The sequence below is a fragment of the Antennarius striatus genome, chromosome 12 (assembly GCF_040054535.1).
Source record: "Antennarius striatus isolate MH-2024 chromosome 12, ASM4005453v1, whole genome shotgun sequence".
In the NCBI taxonomy this organism is placed as follows: domain Eukaryota; kingdom Metazoa; phylum Chordata; class Actinopteri; order Lophiiformes; family Antennariidae; genus Antennarius; species Antennarius striatus.
In genome coordinates, this window is record NC_090787.1 from 15,154,432 (window position 1) to 15,174,176 (window position 19,745).

The window sequence follows — 19,745 nt, forward strand, 5'->3', positions numbered from 1 at the left end:
CACTGCTATTCTCTATTGTCATAGTAGTTTTCTTCTCTCTGCGAATCCTATCTGATGTGTTTTGCGGGAAACACACTCTCAGATAGAGGAGACAGTTACAGCACCGTTCCCATGGCGATCAGTTTGGAGGAAATAACTTTGCATTCATCAAGTAGGATTTGACATCACTGGGGGAAAGTTGTGTTTCAGTGAAGGGTGATATCCTATTGATTTGTCAGTCATCCACCTATCTATCTATCTATCTATCTATCTATCTATCTATCTATCTATCTATCTATCTATCTATCTATCTATCTATCTATCTATCTATCTATCTATCTATCTATCTATCTATCTATCTATCTATCTATCTATCTATCTATCTATCTATCTATCTATCTATCTATCTATCTATCACATCTATCTATAATTGAGGTATGTGAGGAACTATATCAAACATTCTACAGCAAAGGGTTGAAATGTATAAATGGGTTCTAATTTCACGCCTCAGTGTCCTTGAGACATTGACATTGTTTCCAAAACTTCTGCGGTAAAAACAAATTCAATAATTTTCTATCCATAAAAATAGCATTCAAAATGATTCTGTATTCAGGCCAAATGTTGAAAAGCAAAACAAAGGAATAACATGTTTTAGCTATATATTAACTCAAGGACAACAAGAAATGCGCTAAAAAAAAAGAAGAAGAAAAAAAAAAGCAACGCAGGTTAAAAATGGAAATAAAGTTTTTATTCTCTGAGAAAATGTCAAAGTCGTTCCAACTCTGGCACAGCTGTGAATAAAACACAGCCATGGATGCTGTGTGACACCTTCAAAACAGCATGATGGGGATGAGGAGAGATCTGGTGAGTGACCAGTGAAGAAGATGCTTGATAATGAGAGCATGTTTCTGTGGGCTGTCACTCATCCTTTATTTAAGGATTCAACTCAGCACACAAAGCAAACATGTGATGTTTTACCAAAGAGGTATTTAAGTTTAAATAATAACCTTCCTTTAGCACAACGCTGCTCCCTGCTATAGAACTGGATTCATTTCGTGTGTGACAGTCAGTCAACTTTAACATGTTCTTCCATCTGACAGACTGCATGCTAGTCATTTTTTTTTGAAGCCATGTTTGTGCAAGCACATCATGTCTTGTATCCTAACTATGAGCCGTAATCTGTGTACCTGCACATGTTCCTGCTCCTCCACCGACAGATGATGCAACCGCTCATGTCTGACTGCATCTCCTAAAGAATTTTTTTCAAACACGGTTTTAAAATTCCGTTATTAGACTGACATATCAACACACATCCATTTTCAGCATGAGCCCCTGGATAATAAGAGATTAGTTTCCGCCATAAATATCAAAGAAAGCCAGGGGTAAGAGCACTCGTGCCCCCCTTCTCCTGTTGGTAACTGGTCCCAGAACATGCATCCAAGTTGCACTGAAAGGAATAAAATTTGATGTAAACAATTTCAGTAATTGTAATTGCATTCAATCTTCAATCTTATTCGTGCATCGTTTTGACAATTGCACATCTGCGGCTGCGGCGTTCAGTAAGACGAGCCTGTGAGAGCTAAAAACTGTGAGCAGGCAGGGACAGTATGTGTGCTGTGGAGGCTTTGGGTGACTGCACACACAGTGGAACTCAGGGGAGACATCCTGACATGGAGATCTGAGGCAAAGCATGATGGATTCGCCGTTCGCTTGAAGAGGAATTGCTTAACAAACTGCACGCAGTCTTAAGTGTTTAATACGATGCTGGCAAAAGCAAATTTATTCAAATGTGTGCAGAGACAAAATGACTGGAGTGCATGCAAGAGGTCTAGACTGGGGATCAGCGGGTTTTCAGTGCTCGATGATGGAGAAAGGCTCTGTGGCAGTCAGGCTGTGATTGACAGGAGCCTGGAGGTGAAGACCAGCCCGACTCTCTTCACATGGCCTGAGGAGGATCACCTGAGGAGCAGCATCCTCAGGGCGTTTATGCTGCTCATCCACCCACGGTTCACATACCGCACCTAGAAAGGATATGTGTACACACACACACACACAGGATATGTGTAAGATGTACATTTTCTTGCATGCCACGCAGGCCCTTAAAATAGCTTCAGTGTGTTATGACAGAAATATCATAAGTATGTGTGTTGTGCTGTGGCACCAAATAATGCAGGAATCCTTCTTTGTCTTCAACAATCCCCCTCATTAAATTCCTCACACTCCTCCCGCTGCATGTTGCATTGTCTCATCAAAGTATCTCACACCATGAGTTACCTCTCTTTGTCCCTGCTAGGCTCCAGATCTGCTCCATGAGTTGAATTATAGAGCGAAAATGTCATTAAGTGAGATAAAGATACAAGGGATCGATGGGGCTATAGATAACTCTGCAGCCCTCAATTGTCTCCACTCCAGTGCACATAAGCACCGGGGTGGTAAACCCGCATGTCATTTCCAGGTGAGCTCCCCCAGTCGCTCCACAACTCCTCAGTTATTGAGGAGGATCGATCAAAACAACCCCGCCCACACTGAGAGGAGCGTCGTTCAACTGTTCTTAAAAAAAATGTCTGATCACAACCATAGATACTAGAAAAGGACTGAACCGATCGGGGTGTGATGTTTTAATTTCATTGATTTTATACAAGTCGTTAATTGAGCTGTATCCTTTTTTGACAAGGTAAAGAAGAAAAAAAAACCCCCACAGGTGACATTAACACCCACGGAATAACCGTCATATTAATGGCACGTCTCTGTTGTGTGTGGGCAGCGTTCAAATAAAGCCTCTGCTTGTGTTGAGCCAATAATTTGAATAGCTGTGTGGAAACTGTTGGACGAGGAAGGCAGACAGATCTTGTCAAGAAGACTGTTCTGCTTTACTCTCTCCTTTCACAGAGAGAGTGGGAGAAAGAGGTAACAAGAGAGAGGTAGAAAGAGAGAGAGGTAACAAGACAGAGAGAGAGACTACATCTGTCTCAGCCCTTCATGATGTGCAGATCTGACATGTCCTTCTTTAATTAAACGACCCACCTGACCCAAAGTCTTGTCTGTGTGGAATCTAACGGCCGAGTGAAGCCCTTGGTAGGTCGTTCATTACACAGAAGCCAACAGCAGCTGTCTCAGAGATGGATAATAAATGGCTTGAGTGCAAGGAGGATATTTGGTACCAGTGCAGGAGATGTATTTATTAAAATACGGGATCATTTGGTCGATATTTCTGCCTTGGATCAAACGCACTTCAATCAGTCATCCATGTGAATCTGGATGATTTCAAGACAACTTTAAGATTGTTTCTCGTTGTTAATAATAAATTCATTATGGGTATTCGGTACATGTGCCTGCTGCTAAAAAATTCATAAAGGTATTTAGTATTTATGCAGCCCAACATGTTGTACAAAAGAACCATGCTCAAGACCTCTGATAACACAATTCTGCTTAAATCCCCGGTCTGGAGAAACTCGTACAATTCTAACTGTGAAACACAAAGTGACACTTTGGGCTTAAGCGTTAAAACGGAAGGAGAACCAGGATGACTGGTCCTGAGGCTGAGTCAGGCCAGGAAGATTTGGAAACTGGTCAGAAAAGCAAGTGTAAGACTGAGGTGTAACGTGGCCGGGGGCTTGTCACGGCACTGAGGGAGGTGTGTGTGTGTGTGTGTGTGTGTGTGTGTGTGTGTGTGTGTGTGTGTGTGTGTGTGTGTGTGTGTGGGGAGGTGATCTCACAGCACTGTGTCTGATGTGCAAGGAATACTTTTTAAACTAATTTCACGTGTGTCCTCCACAGCACATACTGTGTTTGTATGTTGTGTGTGTGCGTGTGTGTGTGTGTGTGTGTGTGTGTGTGTGTGTGTGTGTGTGTGTGTGTGTGTGTGTGTGTGTGTGTGCGTGCGTGCGTGCGTGTGTGTGTGTGTGTGTGTGTGTGTGCTCATGTGGAATGAGTCATCCATGCCTTTGGTCCATGACGGCTCACAGCCCACTGACAGGGGCAGCCCCCCATGCAGCCCCTGTATCAATAGAGCTTATATACATATGTATTGAATAGTGATGGGGGCCTACTAAACCTCTGCTCCCCATCCAGGGCTCTACTATATTTCCTGCTGCCTCCATCTGTGTCTGTCAGTCAGCTTTCTGCCCGTCTCGCTCTGGGAGGCCAACCTTTCAGTATTTCCAATAATGTGCCTCGGAAATCTGTTTCCAGGGCAACCGGGGTACCAAATACTCTCTCAGCGGCTTCTCGCTGGTGCATCCTTTGTTTATACTTTTTCATGTCTTGGACGATGTGGGCTGGTCCAAAACAAGCAAAGATCACACACACACACAAAAAAAAAAAAAAAAACGCGCGTTGCGTGTGCGTGGAAATACAGTTAGTGGTGATGTCAGAGGAAAACAGTCAATGGATGACACAAGTCATACACGCACACGATAAATGCTTTTTTTTTTCTTCTTTATTTTAGTTAACGGTGTGTTATTATGATGCATTGTTATTGCTATTTTTTTTCTTCTTAATTAAAGGTATTAACTTGAGGTTCCTGTCATTGTATCCTAAATTTATTTGATTGATTTAAAGCTTTGGAAAATGTGAACCGCTCCTATAGGTTCATGTGGAAACTGCGCGCGTTCTCGTCAGATAAAAAAAAAAAAAGCAGTTTCATTTGAAAAACTGACACCCATCGTTATGTAACGGGAAAGCAGAGAAGGTGTTTGGATGTGTTTCTCATAATTACCCTCCTCATTTGTTGGATTTATTAAAAGCCCACTCACGTACGCCACTTTTTTAAGCCTTGCGCTTGCGCGTCACGGAACCTGGGAGCTTGTCCTTTTTTTTAAGTGCTGAAATTAGAAAAGGCGTTCCACTCCCATTCCTCAACAGGGAACAAACAGTCTTCCACCTGCGAAGGATGTCACTTGAAAAGTAACAACACGGCGGGTTTGTCGTCGGGGAGCGCGGAGGGAGCCGTGATTTCTCAGAGATTACGCGAAACCTCACTGCGCGTCGGAGTTTTAACCTCGTCGGCGTCTGTAACGTGTCTCCACACCTTCGCTCCGAGAAATCTGTTGTTGAGAGTGAGAGTTTGATGAAAGTATGATCTGTGGCCGCGTTGAGGATTGAGGAATGTCTCCAGGATTTTTGTTTGACACGAGAACATCAACACCGACACGGTTTGGTCAGGAGGGAAGCGGCGCGCCTATTTGGATTATGTGTTTGACCAATGTAAACATATGGGAGAAATGAAAAAGTGAGCACATGGGAAACCCACCAGGAATGAATCGCTCCTTCGTGAAGCTTCTGGCAGCTTTATTTACGTATTTCATGGAGACAAACAACTTCAGGTAGGCAGACACATTCTTAGATGATTTCACATTCATAAATACTGAAAATTATATATTCTATGTAGGTAATTAGAAGATTAATTAATGAAAGAGAATATATATACTGTTTGGTGTCTTCTTCTCTACATTGACTAAACTGATAATTTGCTGAAGTGATTATATAATTAAAACGTGGAAAGTTTAAAATTAGACGTACAATTTACTCCACAAAAATATTTGTAAAAACTGATATATTTGCAAGCGGGAGTGTTTTTTCCCCTTTCTTTCTTTCTTTCTTTCTTTCTTTTGTCATCATGACAATATTACTGCAATACCTAAAATTCGGAATACCCTAATCTTCCCATGATGTGACAGAAATATAGGTATTCCTGTTTTAATAAGGGAGGCTCCGCACGACGCAAAAAATCACACGAGATTCGTCTGATCCGTGCGTAATCTATAACGCATTTTTCCAGGTTCATTTGCTTGCCATCACTCCCAGAGAGCTGCTAGGCGACAGATAAGGTTCAACTCCTGCTTTTCAGCCACGACTTCTGTCTGATAAAGTTTTTTTTTTTTTTTCTTCTTCCAGAGTTGCGGATGCCAAGGAGCACGATTCCAGACCATCCTCCAGCATGTCTCCATCAGACTTCCTGGACTCCCTCATGGGTCGCACGTCCGGGTATGATGCACGAATAAGACCCAATTTTAAAGGTTTGTTTATCACTGTATTTTAGTGATCTTCACTCATTTCACTTCACTGTCTCACCTGGAACCCCAAAAACACATAGATTTGTCAATATTTAATGCACATACAGGGCTTTGTCTGCGTTGCGCACCTCCAAACACTTGCATTGTAACTGAAAACACATCAGCATGAGATAACTACCTATCTGGAGAGCCACGGACTCTTATCTGATGCCAATTCTCCCTGCTTCCATCCCTTTGATAACAACCATCCATCACATCACCTGACAGTAACATGGTTGTGAGGTTTGGATGGATTCATTAACTGATTCCTCACAGTTAAAATCACTTGATTTTATTGTGGTCAGATGATGCCAGTTAGAATCCACAACTCCATTAAATAATAATGTGGAAAAGAAACAAAATCGAGCCACAGTGGTTTAACAGAGGATGTCACCATGACAGGCCCAGTGATGGATGGAGCCCCCATGGCAAAGCTTCAGGCTGCCTACTTCCTCTGTTGTTGTTGTTGTGTGATGCCGAGGATAGACACAGCATCTGTTACTGAAACCAAACGGAGTGAGGAAGAGACCGGCCCAGCGAGGCTTGGGCCAACCAGTCTGGGTCAGGGTGGGGGGGGGGGTGAGGGTGGTCGGGGTTTGGGCATTTCAATCATTGAAGCATTGATGGACAGGAGTCATCCTTTCTTCTCCATCCAGTAGAAAGACAGACGAGTTGAGAAGGGCCTCAGATGGGAGGAGGACAGCCTGTTTAATACCAGTTGGCATCTTTGGGGATGCGGTGAAGGCAGCTGCTTTTAGCTCATAAACAGAGGCTGAGAATGAAGGCATGAGGATATTAAATGTTGCTGGTTCAATTATATTTCATCCCTTTTTTAAAGCAGATATACTCTCCTGCCTTCCTTTACTACCTAGCAGGCAGAAAACAAACACTTTTGCATGAATCTGCTGTGATGTAAACAGAAGATTTTGGTTGCAAACCTGCGAGTCATACTTTGAAGAGAGCGTTGAACTGTGTGTTTCTGAAGGCTGACCTAGATTTCTGTGCTGAGTTTGTTGTGAAGACGTGCCACTTTATTTTTTTATTTTTTTTCTGCCTGTGCAGTTAACTGCAGCTACCTGATGACAAACCGAGGCTAATATTAATACCTAGTGTCGTGCAATATTGATGAGGAGAGCACAGGGGAAGGGCACTGGGAACGGTTTACAGCGTCACTTTTAAGTCGGAGACGGAGGAAAAAGATTTGCTGTGACTTTAAATGGTAAAACCTGCAGAGCCTTGCAAAGAGATTTGACTTGGAACCACTCTGGAGTACAAATGACACTCCTCATTAGAGCATGTGGGCTCGACTACTACTCTCACAGCTGGAGAGCAAAATGTTCTGATTGGAGTTTGGATGTAAAAATTTTATGTGTATTTTCATGATCAAATAATGTGTGGTTTACTTTGTCAGCTAACGGTTTAATTTATTAATACATACAATCAACAATAAAAAAAAATGTGTAAAGAAGCCTAATTTGACATTTTCATATAGATTTTATGACTAATATCTCAAAATGCTCTTAACTTAATAAATGTTTAAAAAAATATTTACATTTTTTAGAGTCTTTCATCAGAATTGTCGATCAATTTTCTCTTCATTGACTGATTCTCCAGAAGATTGTTGCATCTTTAAATTACCGTGTTTGCGAATTTTTAAGGACTAGAAAAACTGCTTCCATTGAACCACATAGAAACGCTTTATATGAGATCTTGCACGATATTATAATAAACTGGCAAAGTTTGACGTTACTGATGTATATTTAGCTTAAACTTGCATTTTAAAAACATTTCCATTCACTTCCAAAGTCAAACAAGAGTTCTGTTTTACCTGATCTTTTGTTGAATGCAGCACGTCACCACCCAATCCTGGCGCTCCCACGAAATGTTAAAAATGAGAAGCGGTGCTCGTCAGTATTCATGCATGTTGACATACAGAGTGAGACAGCAACATGTGAAGCAACAAATTTAAATTTCCTGAATCTCTCCAAACCCAGCCGTCCTTGATGATATGGTTTAAGGCTTTTTCCTGTCATGTCGTTGTCATTCCATTTCACAGGTCACCCCGTAAACGTTACATGCAATATTTTTATCAACAGTTTCGGCTCTGTCACAGAGACAACCATGGTGAGTTCCTCCTTTAGCTGATGTGTTATCTGTCCCTCAACCTACAGGTCCACCAGTTAATGTTACCTGCAACATATTTATCAACAGCTTTGGTTCAATAGCAGAAACTACAATGGTGAGTCGAGCGTTGACCCTTCCTGAGGAGTTAAGGCTGAATCATCATCATTTTTTTCTCATGCCTACCTTATCTACCTTTAAAAGAAACATTTCTCATTACTGTGCCTTCGTATTCATAGAAATACCTTATTTTTGCCATCAAAGAGTATTGGCGGGTCCATGAAGAATGCAGATGTTCTTCATTTGTTCTATTAAACTATCCACGTTAATATTGATTCCTGCCTTTATACACATGTTATTTCAGATTGAATAATTCATGCAGTAAATCCCTGAGAGCAAGTCACGTAAAGTGCAGCGGTAACTGTGGGCAAGGCTGAGGCCTTCAAACAAGCTGATTTACAGTTTGTGATGTGTGAAGGCATCCAACTGCCTTGTGGGTACAATTTTATTTTTTTTAAATTCAAGGCTGCGTATTAATGCATCCCAATCAAAGGATTCATAATGAGTGTTAATAACGATTTAGATTATGAATGGAGGATGTTAATCTGTGCATGAGTTGGAGCTCAAAAGATTGGCAGAAAAATTACACAGTTTTAGACACACATGTAAATATTTTGGAACCGCCAATATGCTGAGGAAATGTCAAACAACGTAAGGGTTTCTCATCATCATGACATATCAATTATCCTGAGCAACGCAGCACTCTGGTGTAGTGCTGACTGCACTGTCATCTTATAAATCCATCTTTACTCTCTATTATCACTCTGACAAGTTGTCGTAAGGTCAGTGATTCGTCAATACAACATCTAATAATTGATAATCATCAAACCGGTCATCTGACTCATTTAAGAGTGCTATTCATGTTCCCAGATGATAGCATTGCTGGGTGTTGTACATGTTGTTAAATGTGCAATAAATTTTCTTTTTCATTCATCAAACATCATTTATTTTGTCAAACTGAATGTTTTTTTTGTTATTATTAATCTTATTGTTATTATTTTATTTTATTCCTTATTATATTTAATGTCAAATAACTGAAATGTGCTTGGAAAAAACAAAGGTAAAGTATTGATTGTGCTGAACGATCAGAACATTGTATTGCATTATAATATTTAATCTGCATTTATTGACTGGCAAACAGACAAAATGGGAATCATATTGCACCATATTTTGCACTACTTTGTGGAAATATGTACAGAATATATTTGTTTAGTTAATATTTCTTGTTTTGTACAGTAGAATAATCACAAAGGCATAACCAACTGTCAAATATTGAATCCATTATTTTTAGTAAAAACCCCTTTCTCCTAACCCTGATCACCACACCACAAATTCAAAGCTGCTTGTCATCTCTGCAGGATTACAGGGTGAACATCTTCCTGCGGCAGAAGTGGAATGACCCACGGCTGGCGTACAGTAAGTACCCAGACTCCTCACTCGACCTCGACCCGTCCATGTTGGACTCCATATGGAAGCCCGATCTCTTCTTCGCCAATGAGAAAGGAGCCAACTTCCACGACGTCACCACAGATAACAAGCTGCTGCGTATTTTCAAGGACGGGACCGTCCTCTACAGCATCAGGTGACCGATTGTTGTGAACAACCAATTAAAAAGTGACCCGACTATGAAGGCAGAAGTTTACAATACAGCTGAGGTGAAAAGCCAACGGTGATTGGAGCTATTCTGAAGATCAGTTCGAAAAGACAATAAATACAAAAAAATCAATCAGCTAGTTTTAGCTTAACAAAAGTGAATATATTCCAGTTTTTCTCATCTCTTGTGATACAAAACCTAAAAATCTGTGTGCTGTGGACTGTCACCCAAAACCAGATATTATGTAAGACATCACCGTGGGGTCTGGGTGCTTTGATGGTCATTTGTTACTGTTGGTGATTCGTGATTAAAAGAGAAAATAATGGAAAATTCTGAAAACAATTATAGCAGCCTGTTTGCCATCGTCAGTTTGTTGCTGAGGTGGGACTGAATGAAAAACGCTCTAAATAGATCACCTCAGGACAAGTCTGTGGATTTCTTTTCTTACATTTCCTCTTAAACATCAAAGACTGCTGCAACACAAGACAGTTTTAAATAGATTTTTCTCATTATTATCACTCCTTTGAAATGGTATAATTCACTGAACTACAGAACATCCCCATGTGCCATGTGGGTTTCTAATAAAGTAACGCTGGTTGCAAGAGGACGAGTTGATCTCAGGGGTTTTTTGCTGACAATCTGAGATTGGGATTAAAATCAGGACGTATTTTTCATGGTTTCTCATCTTGGAGATTTTGTTTTAGGTAACATCTCTGAGATGCACAACACAGTTGGAATAAATGACATTTCAAAGGTCTACCAGCCCAGAATTTGAGAAGAACCAAGTAAAAGATATAGAAACATGTTTCATTCCATTTCAATACAACTTCAATCCCACAAAGCATTTGATTTTCTCTGAGGTGATGCAATCAAAAGCAGATTGATTCTGAGTCCATTTGGGGAGCAGCTGCAGGCTGAGCAGTGCTCAGGTGTGGAGGTGCATCGGGTCAACAGGAGAGATGAGAGGTGGTTAGCCACTCTCTCCATTCCTGAGAAAATGACAGTGAGAGGGCTGCAGAGCACAAAGCATCAGAGAGACAATAGGCTGCAGTAATGAAAGTGTGATAGGAATCCACTGAAGGATACATGATACTCTGTCACAGGAGAGAGAAGCACACAGATATCTCCAAAAAGAACCAACTGGATTTAATTTTTCAAGCAAAATATTTTGACATTCATCTCTTTCTTTCTGCCTGTACTCCTCAGGTTGACTCTCATCCTGTCCTGCCCAATGGATCTGAAGAACTTTCCCATGGATGTCCAAACATGTACGATGCAGCTGGAAAGCTGTAAGCACCGGATTATTTTTTTCCCCTCAGAATTCATCGCTGCTCTTTTCTGGCATCGGCTGTACATCTGAACTATGACCCCTCTTCTGTTTTGTTATCCCCCAGTTGGCTACACCATGAATGACTTGATCTTCGAGTGGCTGAAGAACGGCGCGGTGCAGGTGTCGGATGGCCTCACGCTGCCGCAGTTCATAATGAGGGAAGAGAAGGAGCTGGGCTACTGCACGAAACACTACAATACTGGTCAGAGGACAAAAAACACACTTACGAATCAAATTCCATGTATATTGCTCCCAATCTTGGTGACTGGATCTCATATGCATTTTTTTTTTCGCTTGAACAGGTAAATTCACCTGCATAGAAGTCAAATTTCACCTGGAGCGTCAGATGGGATACTACCTGATCCAGATGTACATCCCATCCCTCCTCATCGTCATCCTCTCTTGGGTATCTTTTTGGATCAATATGGATGCTGCTCCTGCCAGAGTGGCACTGGGCATCACCACTGTGCTCACCATGACAACCCAAAGCTCGGGCTCCAGGGCATCTCTTCCGAAGGTAAACCTCTCTCATCATTTCAGCAGCTGCATGTGTAATACATGAGGAATACATATTTATGGAAAATAAAAGGTGAACGATTGAAAACTCATGCAGAGGGAACATATTGGAAAGAGAAAAATATAAAGGCATCGGTTAACGGCTGTATTCAGTGCTTTAGTGAGGAAGTGAGTGTATGCACACTCATCTGAGGCTTTAGAATAACAAACGGAATGTGACTATTGGCTATTATGGATACTCGGCTATTTAAAAATTAATGAATTATGCATGAATTCTTGTTAGCATAACTTTTATGGTAATGCAGTTTTATTATTAGAGATATTTTATTTTTGTTCATTAAAAAAGAATAGAGAGTCCCGATATTACCCACACCACCCAGGGACCAGAAAAATGTGTTTCATAATTATTTTAATATGTCATAAGTTTGTTATAATAATGGTATTGCATTATGGTAGTTATGTTTTCAGAACTTTACTGAGCATAAACATGTAATGAAACATTAAAATAATCTCCTATCCTTTTGCATTATAAGCTATTATGCAGTGATGAATAATTAAAAGACTGAAGTATATCAAGGAAATATTTTGCAGTTGTTTCAGACAAAGAAAATATCTGTAAACTGGGCAAATATGGAAAATTAACAACATGATAAAGAAGATAAAGCAGGAAGTTAAATTAATATTTGTTTGTTTCAGATAATACAAAAAGAGTCACAATTTTAAGCCGTAGTTGTTGCACTTCTGTTAACCTGATTGGTGCAACACAATGACCCCCCTGTTGGAGCCGTGAAGACGTTGTCATCTAAAGCAGGTTAATAACAGCAGCGGTGGTCCACAGGAACATTTTTCCAATCACGGCGTAAATTCCCCTGCCCATGGGATGAAGGGTGCTAGAAAAACTGAGAGTCACATCTTGAGGATCAATCACTCCATACATCAATCGACACCATGGGGCTACATCCACGTCAGGGAATGTTCCATAAAAGACAAGAATACTGATAAATATTTAAAGAGGAGCTCTTGAGAGCTTCAAATCAAGAAAACAATAACTCACTACGCCTTAAGCGCCCTCAGAGTTGTTTTTTTCCCTCATGCTAATCAGCTGTCATGAAGTTAGGCACATTTATGAGCAGAACAGGCTGTCAGCTTCACCCCCCCCCTTTCTCAAAGGAAACATCAAAATCAGCTCTAAAGGAACACACTAATACGACAGCCAGGATTTCTGCTTACATTTATGGCTGTGCAATTACTGACGTTACAAGCAGATGTGATATTCATGAGGGAACATTACCTGTAATCACTGTCATTTATGAATCACAGTTAATGATATAATGAGGAGATGAAGGGAGAAAGGCCAATCAACAGGTAGATCTAACAGATACAGGACTCCGTAATAAAATACCACCAATACTCCATGTCATAGCACAAACTGATTTTGGGTCGCTACTGCTATCACCTTGAAGATCTAATGAAGGAATCTGGTTTCCTTCTCAGGTTTCTTACGTGAAAGCCATTGATATCTGGATGGCTGTGTGTCTCCTCTTTGTATTTGCTGCATTGCTGGAATATGCTGGGGTTAATTTTGTCTCCAGGCAACAGAAAGAGTTCCTTCGCCTGAGGCGAAGACAAAGGAGGACTCAAAAGGTAGGCTTTAAAAATCTCCACAAAGTCATTGTTTGTTATCAAACTTCAGTTTGTTCGATCATTATTTTTTACCTGGAAATATTTTGACAATTATTGGATGGATTGCCAGCTCTGCAAAGACGGATGTACTACTATATGTATCCTAATAACGTTGGACATTCTCTGGCTACCACAAGGTCGACCTTTGTGTTTATCTTTTTTGTGAATGTTTCATATCTATTAAATGGACAGTCATTAAACATTCATGCACACCTCAAATAAAGTCAAGTCAAGTTTATCTGCGTAGCACGCAGTCACAAAATAGCCTGAAAGGGCTTTAAAACCTGTGTAACACTCAGAAGACTGTACTTGACTCAAGCATTATAAAACCAACAAACATCAAGAAGTGAAATATTCCATAGATGCAAATGTCCGCATGTTAAACAATGATGGCGAGTTATCACGTTAGCATCATGCTGGCATTATTGTTTAGTTAGGAGCACTATCTTTAGCAGACCTGTAACAGAACTGCCAGCGTGTCTATAGAGGTTTGTCAAAACACAGTTGATATTGAAATGCATCATGTTGTCTGGGTGATTCTTTTATTTTTAAAATTTAAACATGTCGATGATTATTTTTCACTAAACCGGTAGCTTTTCACAAGTAAACTATAATATTAAAGCAGAAGACTTTTAAATGTAAATGAACTCATTTCCATGTGTGTTTTTCAGGATGATGAAATGCGTGAAGGCCGCTTCAATTTTGCTGGCTACAATATGAGTCAGTGTCTGCCAAAGAATGATGGCTCAGCTGTTAAGAACGCTACTCCAGCTCCAAACTCCCAACCGTCTGTCTCCAGAGACATAGACGCCATGAGGAAGAAGTTTGTGGACAGAGCCAAGAGGATAGACACTATCTCCAGGGCCGCTTTCCCCCTGGCGTTCCTTATCTTCAACGTCTTCTACTGGGTCACCTATAAGATCATCAGGCACGAGGACATCCACAAAGATTGAAGACGCGTACCCTCAACGAATACGATTCATTTTCATTTCTCAGACTGAGAAAAGCACGGTGAGAGGAGATGCGAGGCACTGACGTGAACCATGCGGGGTTCTTTCAGGGATAGCACATCACGTTCATGCCTCATGTGGTATATTCAGCTCCTGTGACAGAGGCTTTTTTGTTGTACTTATGCATAATATCTACTAACAATTGTGGAGACATGTTTCGAACTGAATCTGAGCAACATGCTGGAGAAAAGATGGACCAAATTGTTTGTGAATGAATCCTGCTTTGACGTCAAACACGGAACAAAGACATACTCTGGATTCATAGCTGTAGAGTAGTTTCATCAGACCCTCAAAGACTGTACTGATTGCAAGGTTATTTCTTATCAAAGAAAGGTCCTGCTTTTTTTTTTTTTATTGTGCTATTCTCATGGCATTATCTCTGTTTATACAATGAGCATATGAAATACAAAGGCAGAAAGCACACCCAGATGCTTCCTTCAGATACCAGGCAGCAGCACACGTTTCAGGAATGAATAAAGTAAATTCAGATGTGAAACTGGATACTGGATATTCGTAAAATACCAGGGGCCTTAGATTTCACACATCTGATAAGATCAGTGCTCTGCTTCTCTTGTTACTTCCTGAGTCAGAGGAGGTTATGTGATCGCCCATATTTGCTTGTTTGTCTGTTTGTGTTTCTGAAGAATATCTTTTTGTGTGTGTGTGTGTGTGTGTGTGTGTGTGTGTGTGTGTGTGTGTGTGTGTGTGTGTGTGTTCTGTGGGCTTTGGACCATAAACAGTTGATAACATTTTGAGGCTGATCAGGGTGCAGATGCAGATCCTGGATCACTTTTTCCCTTTCTTTTTCACATCCATGCATTGTATGGTCTTCCTTTTTTCTTTTTGTATTTGCCAATATCGTAAAAAAAATAACAATAGGCTAATGGAAATAAAGACGCATGATGGTGTCATTACGATCCATCACTGGTCACACCTGTCCTTGGATCCAAAACTGAATCTTAATCCAAAACAGGGAGATTAATGTTTGTAGCCTATTTGATGAGGGGCAAGATGTATTTGCTCACAGTAATGCATCTCAAAAAGGTAGAATGATACTGCCATCAGTATGTAGCTGTGTAGATAAAACAATCATTTATATTAATTTGATGTAGCAGTAAAAGGTGTGATCTAGACTTTCCATTATGCAAAATAAAACTTTTGTTAAAACCGTCTTGTTTCCAGAGGTGTGACGATGTCATTGTGGCAGTGATAACATTTATGACAGGATTTTTTTTTTTGTCTGAATAGAATAACTCAAAAAGTAATTAACAGAACCATCCAACAAAATTGGTAAGCGGTCATTACAGTTCCATAATTGTTCCTGCTCAAGTTGTCCATCAGTTAGATTTGTGTAGATGAACTGCACCTCCAGCTTTCCCTCCAGGAGAGGGGGCCAGATTCTTTAATTGTCAGCTCCATTACATAATTGTTCAGAAAAGATGGCGTGCTGCAGATAGGCTGAAGAGCAGTCAGAACATCAATAAATAATTAATCAGTACAGTAATCTGCCTGTACAGAGGTTTCTACTCTTGAGTGCTTTCCAGTTCTCAAACATCTTGTTGTTTAGAGGTCAAACACAGTTCATCATTACGTGTATTTACCAGAGGCCAACATCCAGATGTAATTGTTGTCTCCTTATCTCTTAATTTAATGTGCTATATATTAAAACTTTTTTATATTAATGTGGTTTTATTGAAATGCCATGTTTTATGTTTTCTATTCTGTTGATATCAAAGTGTAAACCAAATGTGAGCAAACTTATTGTCTACAGATTGTAAAAACATGCATTTCATTACTCATTGTTGTCATTTTCTATGTCCATTACACTCCAGGTATCTCAGATATGGTCTAAGGGTTTGAGAATTTGTAGATTTATTCTAATGAAATATTTATAGTCATGGAGGAAATGTTATGTTTATATAAAAGAACGTTCTTTATACTTCCTTAACCTGTGATGTGGATTGTTTCCTTTCACTCACCATGTTTATTTGATGAATGGCAGCATTTGTTTTGAAGATGTGAGGAACAGACATGGTACAGAGCAGCTAATCATCATTGCACCCTTGATATCCTGTGGTGAAGAACTCCTTTCTTGAATTCTGTCGCTGAATAAGATTATTTACTGATCTGTACATCAATAAAATTGACTGTGCACCATATTTACATTATATCCACTTTGCCTGTCATGTTTAATCAACTGTCTTGTGAGATTGCTGTTGATTCACTTTGTTCACATGCAGGATATGAAGATAAAGAAAATAACAGAGATGAACACAGTACAAACAAAAGTATATTTTCCTGCTTGGTTGGAGGTCGGATCAAAGAAAAGTATGTTTTCTTGTCATCCAGTCCACAGACAGGAGTAATGACACAGATCATGGTCACTGGGTATCCAGGGGTAACCTGGATATGATCTGACATTAGGTTCCCTTCATGCATGGTAATAGATTCCCTGAGCTCACACACAGAGAATCAGTATTTCCACCTGTTGTTGCAGGATGTGAGCTCCGACTAAAGCCACGAACAACACAACCCCATCATTATTAAAAACACTAAAACGACCAAATCACGAGCTCTCTAAATAAAGTAAATCACCACCATAATTTGTCTTCACAATGAAGCTACTGCTTTCTGTGAGCACTTAACATATGGGGACTATAAACAAATCAATAACACTGATCCTGACCTGGAAGCAGCATCCATTTCAACAATACTGCCCTGCATCCCTGTCCTTTATTACAGCACAATAAATATGCAAGGATGCAGGAGGCCTCTATGAAATCAGTTTATTGTGACAGCATATGAAAAGAAAATTATTTGCAGCTTATAATTGGGTTTAAGGGGGAAACAACTTTCCATCATTCATTAGGGTTTAGTGAGGCTGTTTTGTGAGGTCTGGGAGAGAAAAGCAAGAAAGGATGGTTACCATAGCAACTGCACAGCAATTGAGTGGACTAGTGTGAGAGAAAAGCGGGAAATTAACACTGTTGCATGACTTTGCCAGAAGTGTCTCTTATCCCTGAACATGAGCACTGCACTAACGCAAAGTCTGCTTTTCTGCAGAGGATTGTGCTTACAGCTTTGAAAAACTAGAAAACAGGTAGTGTGTGTGTATGTCAGTGTGTGGATGTGCGTCTGTGGGTGTGTGTCTGTGTGTGTGTATGCGATTAGAGGCACTGACATACAGTAGATGATTTGTGACGATTTGTGGTCAGTCACTGAACAGTGAATAGTCCATTGGTTCATTATGTCAGTAGTTATACAGACAGTTTAACAATGTGTGTATCCATCACCTCTTAATCATATGGAAATATATGTCTCTGAGTTTTACTTTGACATTTAAATACTGACTAATGAAGCCATTCAGGCCTCAGTGATCATCTCTCTGTCTCCATCACCCCCAGTTTTAAGGCTGAGTGGTTTGAGGGTCATTTGTCATTAAGTTTTTTGGTTTCATCTGTGAAGTTTTAAGCATCACAGCTCAGAAAATTGTTAAAGGTATTATTCTTGCTCTAATGGATGGGTTTTTGTATCTGTTGCATAGTTGATATTGCCCTAAAGCCTGGAAAGGATAGCCTGTTTAACTCGTGAAAACTGCCTGTTTCATGATCCCCCTCACAGAGAGATGTGCTTATTCTGTTCTGTTGTATCCCATGTGGGCGTGTGGACTTTTTGTGAGAATTTGAATACCCTTTAAATGCCAAGAGGAAGCCCACAGATCCATGTGCTGGGTGTCCGTTGTTGTATTGTTTGGAGCGAGGAGGGATTTGTCAATATAGACAGCATCGTGTCAGAACGCACACTCAAATCCTTGGATAATGGGTTTTCTCAGATGCAGGTAGTTCTGCAGGTGTCCGTCTCATCTTGTCTCGTTTTCAACAGCTTATCTGGATCCGGGTGATGGGGGCAGCAGCTTGAGCAGGGAAGCCCAGACTCTCCTCTCCCCAGCCACTTCCACAAATTCCTCTGGGGGGGTATCCCAAGGCATTCCCAGTCCAGCTGAGAGATATAATCCCTCCATCAAGTTCTCGGTCTGCCAGTGGGCCCCCTCATAAGATGGACATGCCTGGAACGCCTCCATAGGAAGATGTCCGGGGTACATCCTGACCAGATGCCTGAACCATCCCAGCTAGGTCTGCTCTATACAGAGGAGCAGCGGGTCTATCTTCAGCCTCTCCTGGATGTCTGAGCTCCTCACCCCGTCTCTGAGGCTGGCCCCAGCTACCATGCTGAGAAAACTCATTTCAGCCACCTGTACACGCAATCGTATCCTTTTGGTCATTGTGCAGAGCTCATGACCATTGGTGAAGGCTGGAGCATTGACAGAGTGGTAAATGGAGAGCTTCACCTTGTGGCTCATTTCTCTTTTCATCATCACGGACCAATAGAGCGAACGCATTACAGTGGATGCCGCATCGATCCAGCGATCTAATTCCCTTTCCATTTTCCATGGCGACTCTGGAGAAGGTTGAGCGGCAGAAAGGTTGCACCTCCTGGATCCGTGAGATCTGTGATCTGTGGGCCACCAGATATCCTCCCTTGGGCCGTAAGTTTGAGAACCCTGCTTTAAAGGAACATTTCTATGACAGTGATGGGGTGGTGGCCATGTAACATGGAGAGCAAAGGGTCATCACGGCAGCTGGGTGGGGGCAGGCCTGCAAGAATTGCTTGCCTTGTCCTCAGGTAACCCTGAATGAAGAGCAACGCCAGGAGCCGTATTCCTCTGATGACATAACTATCAAGCAGAAGATAAAGATGACATTTGATGGTGATCATCTCGTCTTCCAAGGACATGGATGAATGGATTGATATTTTGATGGCCATTGAGTACAAACCATGAAGAAGGAAAAGCCATGAAGAAGGAACCAAATGCAAAGTCTGCACAGCACACCAAGCTTCAACAGAGGGACAATTTTACTGTTGCATCTGTGTACACGTGCGTTTGTGTGTGTTTGTGTGTGTGTGTTGGGGGGGCAGTGGTATGTCTGCTTTACACATGGGACATGGCTGTTGTGAGATGTCTAATACACAGTGTCAGTGAATTCACTCTGAATGTTGTCTCCACTAATTCAATTGATCTTTAACAACACACTTAAGATACAGCAGCATCTATAATGATACTATATCTACGGCAACTGTCTCTGCTGAGAAACTTACAGTTAAAATCAGGTTCAATAGCCTTTATTTCTCACATGACATTTTGTAGTTTAAGGCTAAAATAAGAGCCTAATGCTGTGTTGTAAGCTAAAGGTGAACCTGAGTAGAAACACGTTTATTATCTCAATAGGTAGAACAGACTTTATGAACAAGTGTTTAAAGACGGGAGATGTGTGAACAGAATGATGAACATTACTGTACAGTAAGGAGGCCATGCACTATGCATTAGGTTGTAGTTATAA

The 19,745-nt window shown here is 40.8% G+C and overlaps 1 protein-coding gene across 1 annotated transcript; it reads left to right on the forward strand.

The window, feature by feature from the left end:
- Positions 1–4,853: 4,853 nt before the first annotated feature.
- On the forward strand, positions 4,854–16,514 carry glra2 (glycine receptor, alpha 2). Its single transcript, XM_068329171.1, is given in 10 exon segments — positions 4,854–5,303; positions 5,875–5,996; positions 8,089–8,164; positions 8,166–8,271; positions 9,572–9,795; positions 11,014–11,096; positions 11,202–11,339; positions 11,440–11,654; positions 13,148–13,297; positions 14,008–16,514. Coding segments are annotated over 10 exon segments (1,482 nt in total). The 5' UTR covers positions 4,854–5,217; the 3' UTR covers positions 14,290–16,514.
- The last annotated feature ends 3,231 nt before the right edge of the window (positions 16,515–19,745 follow it).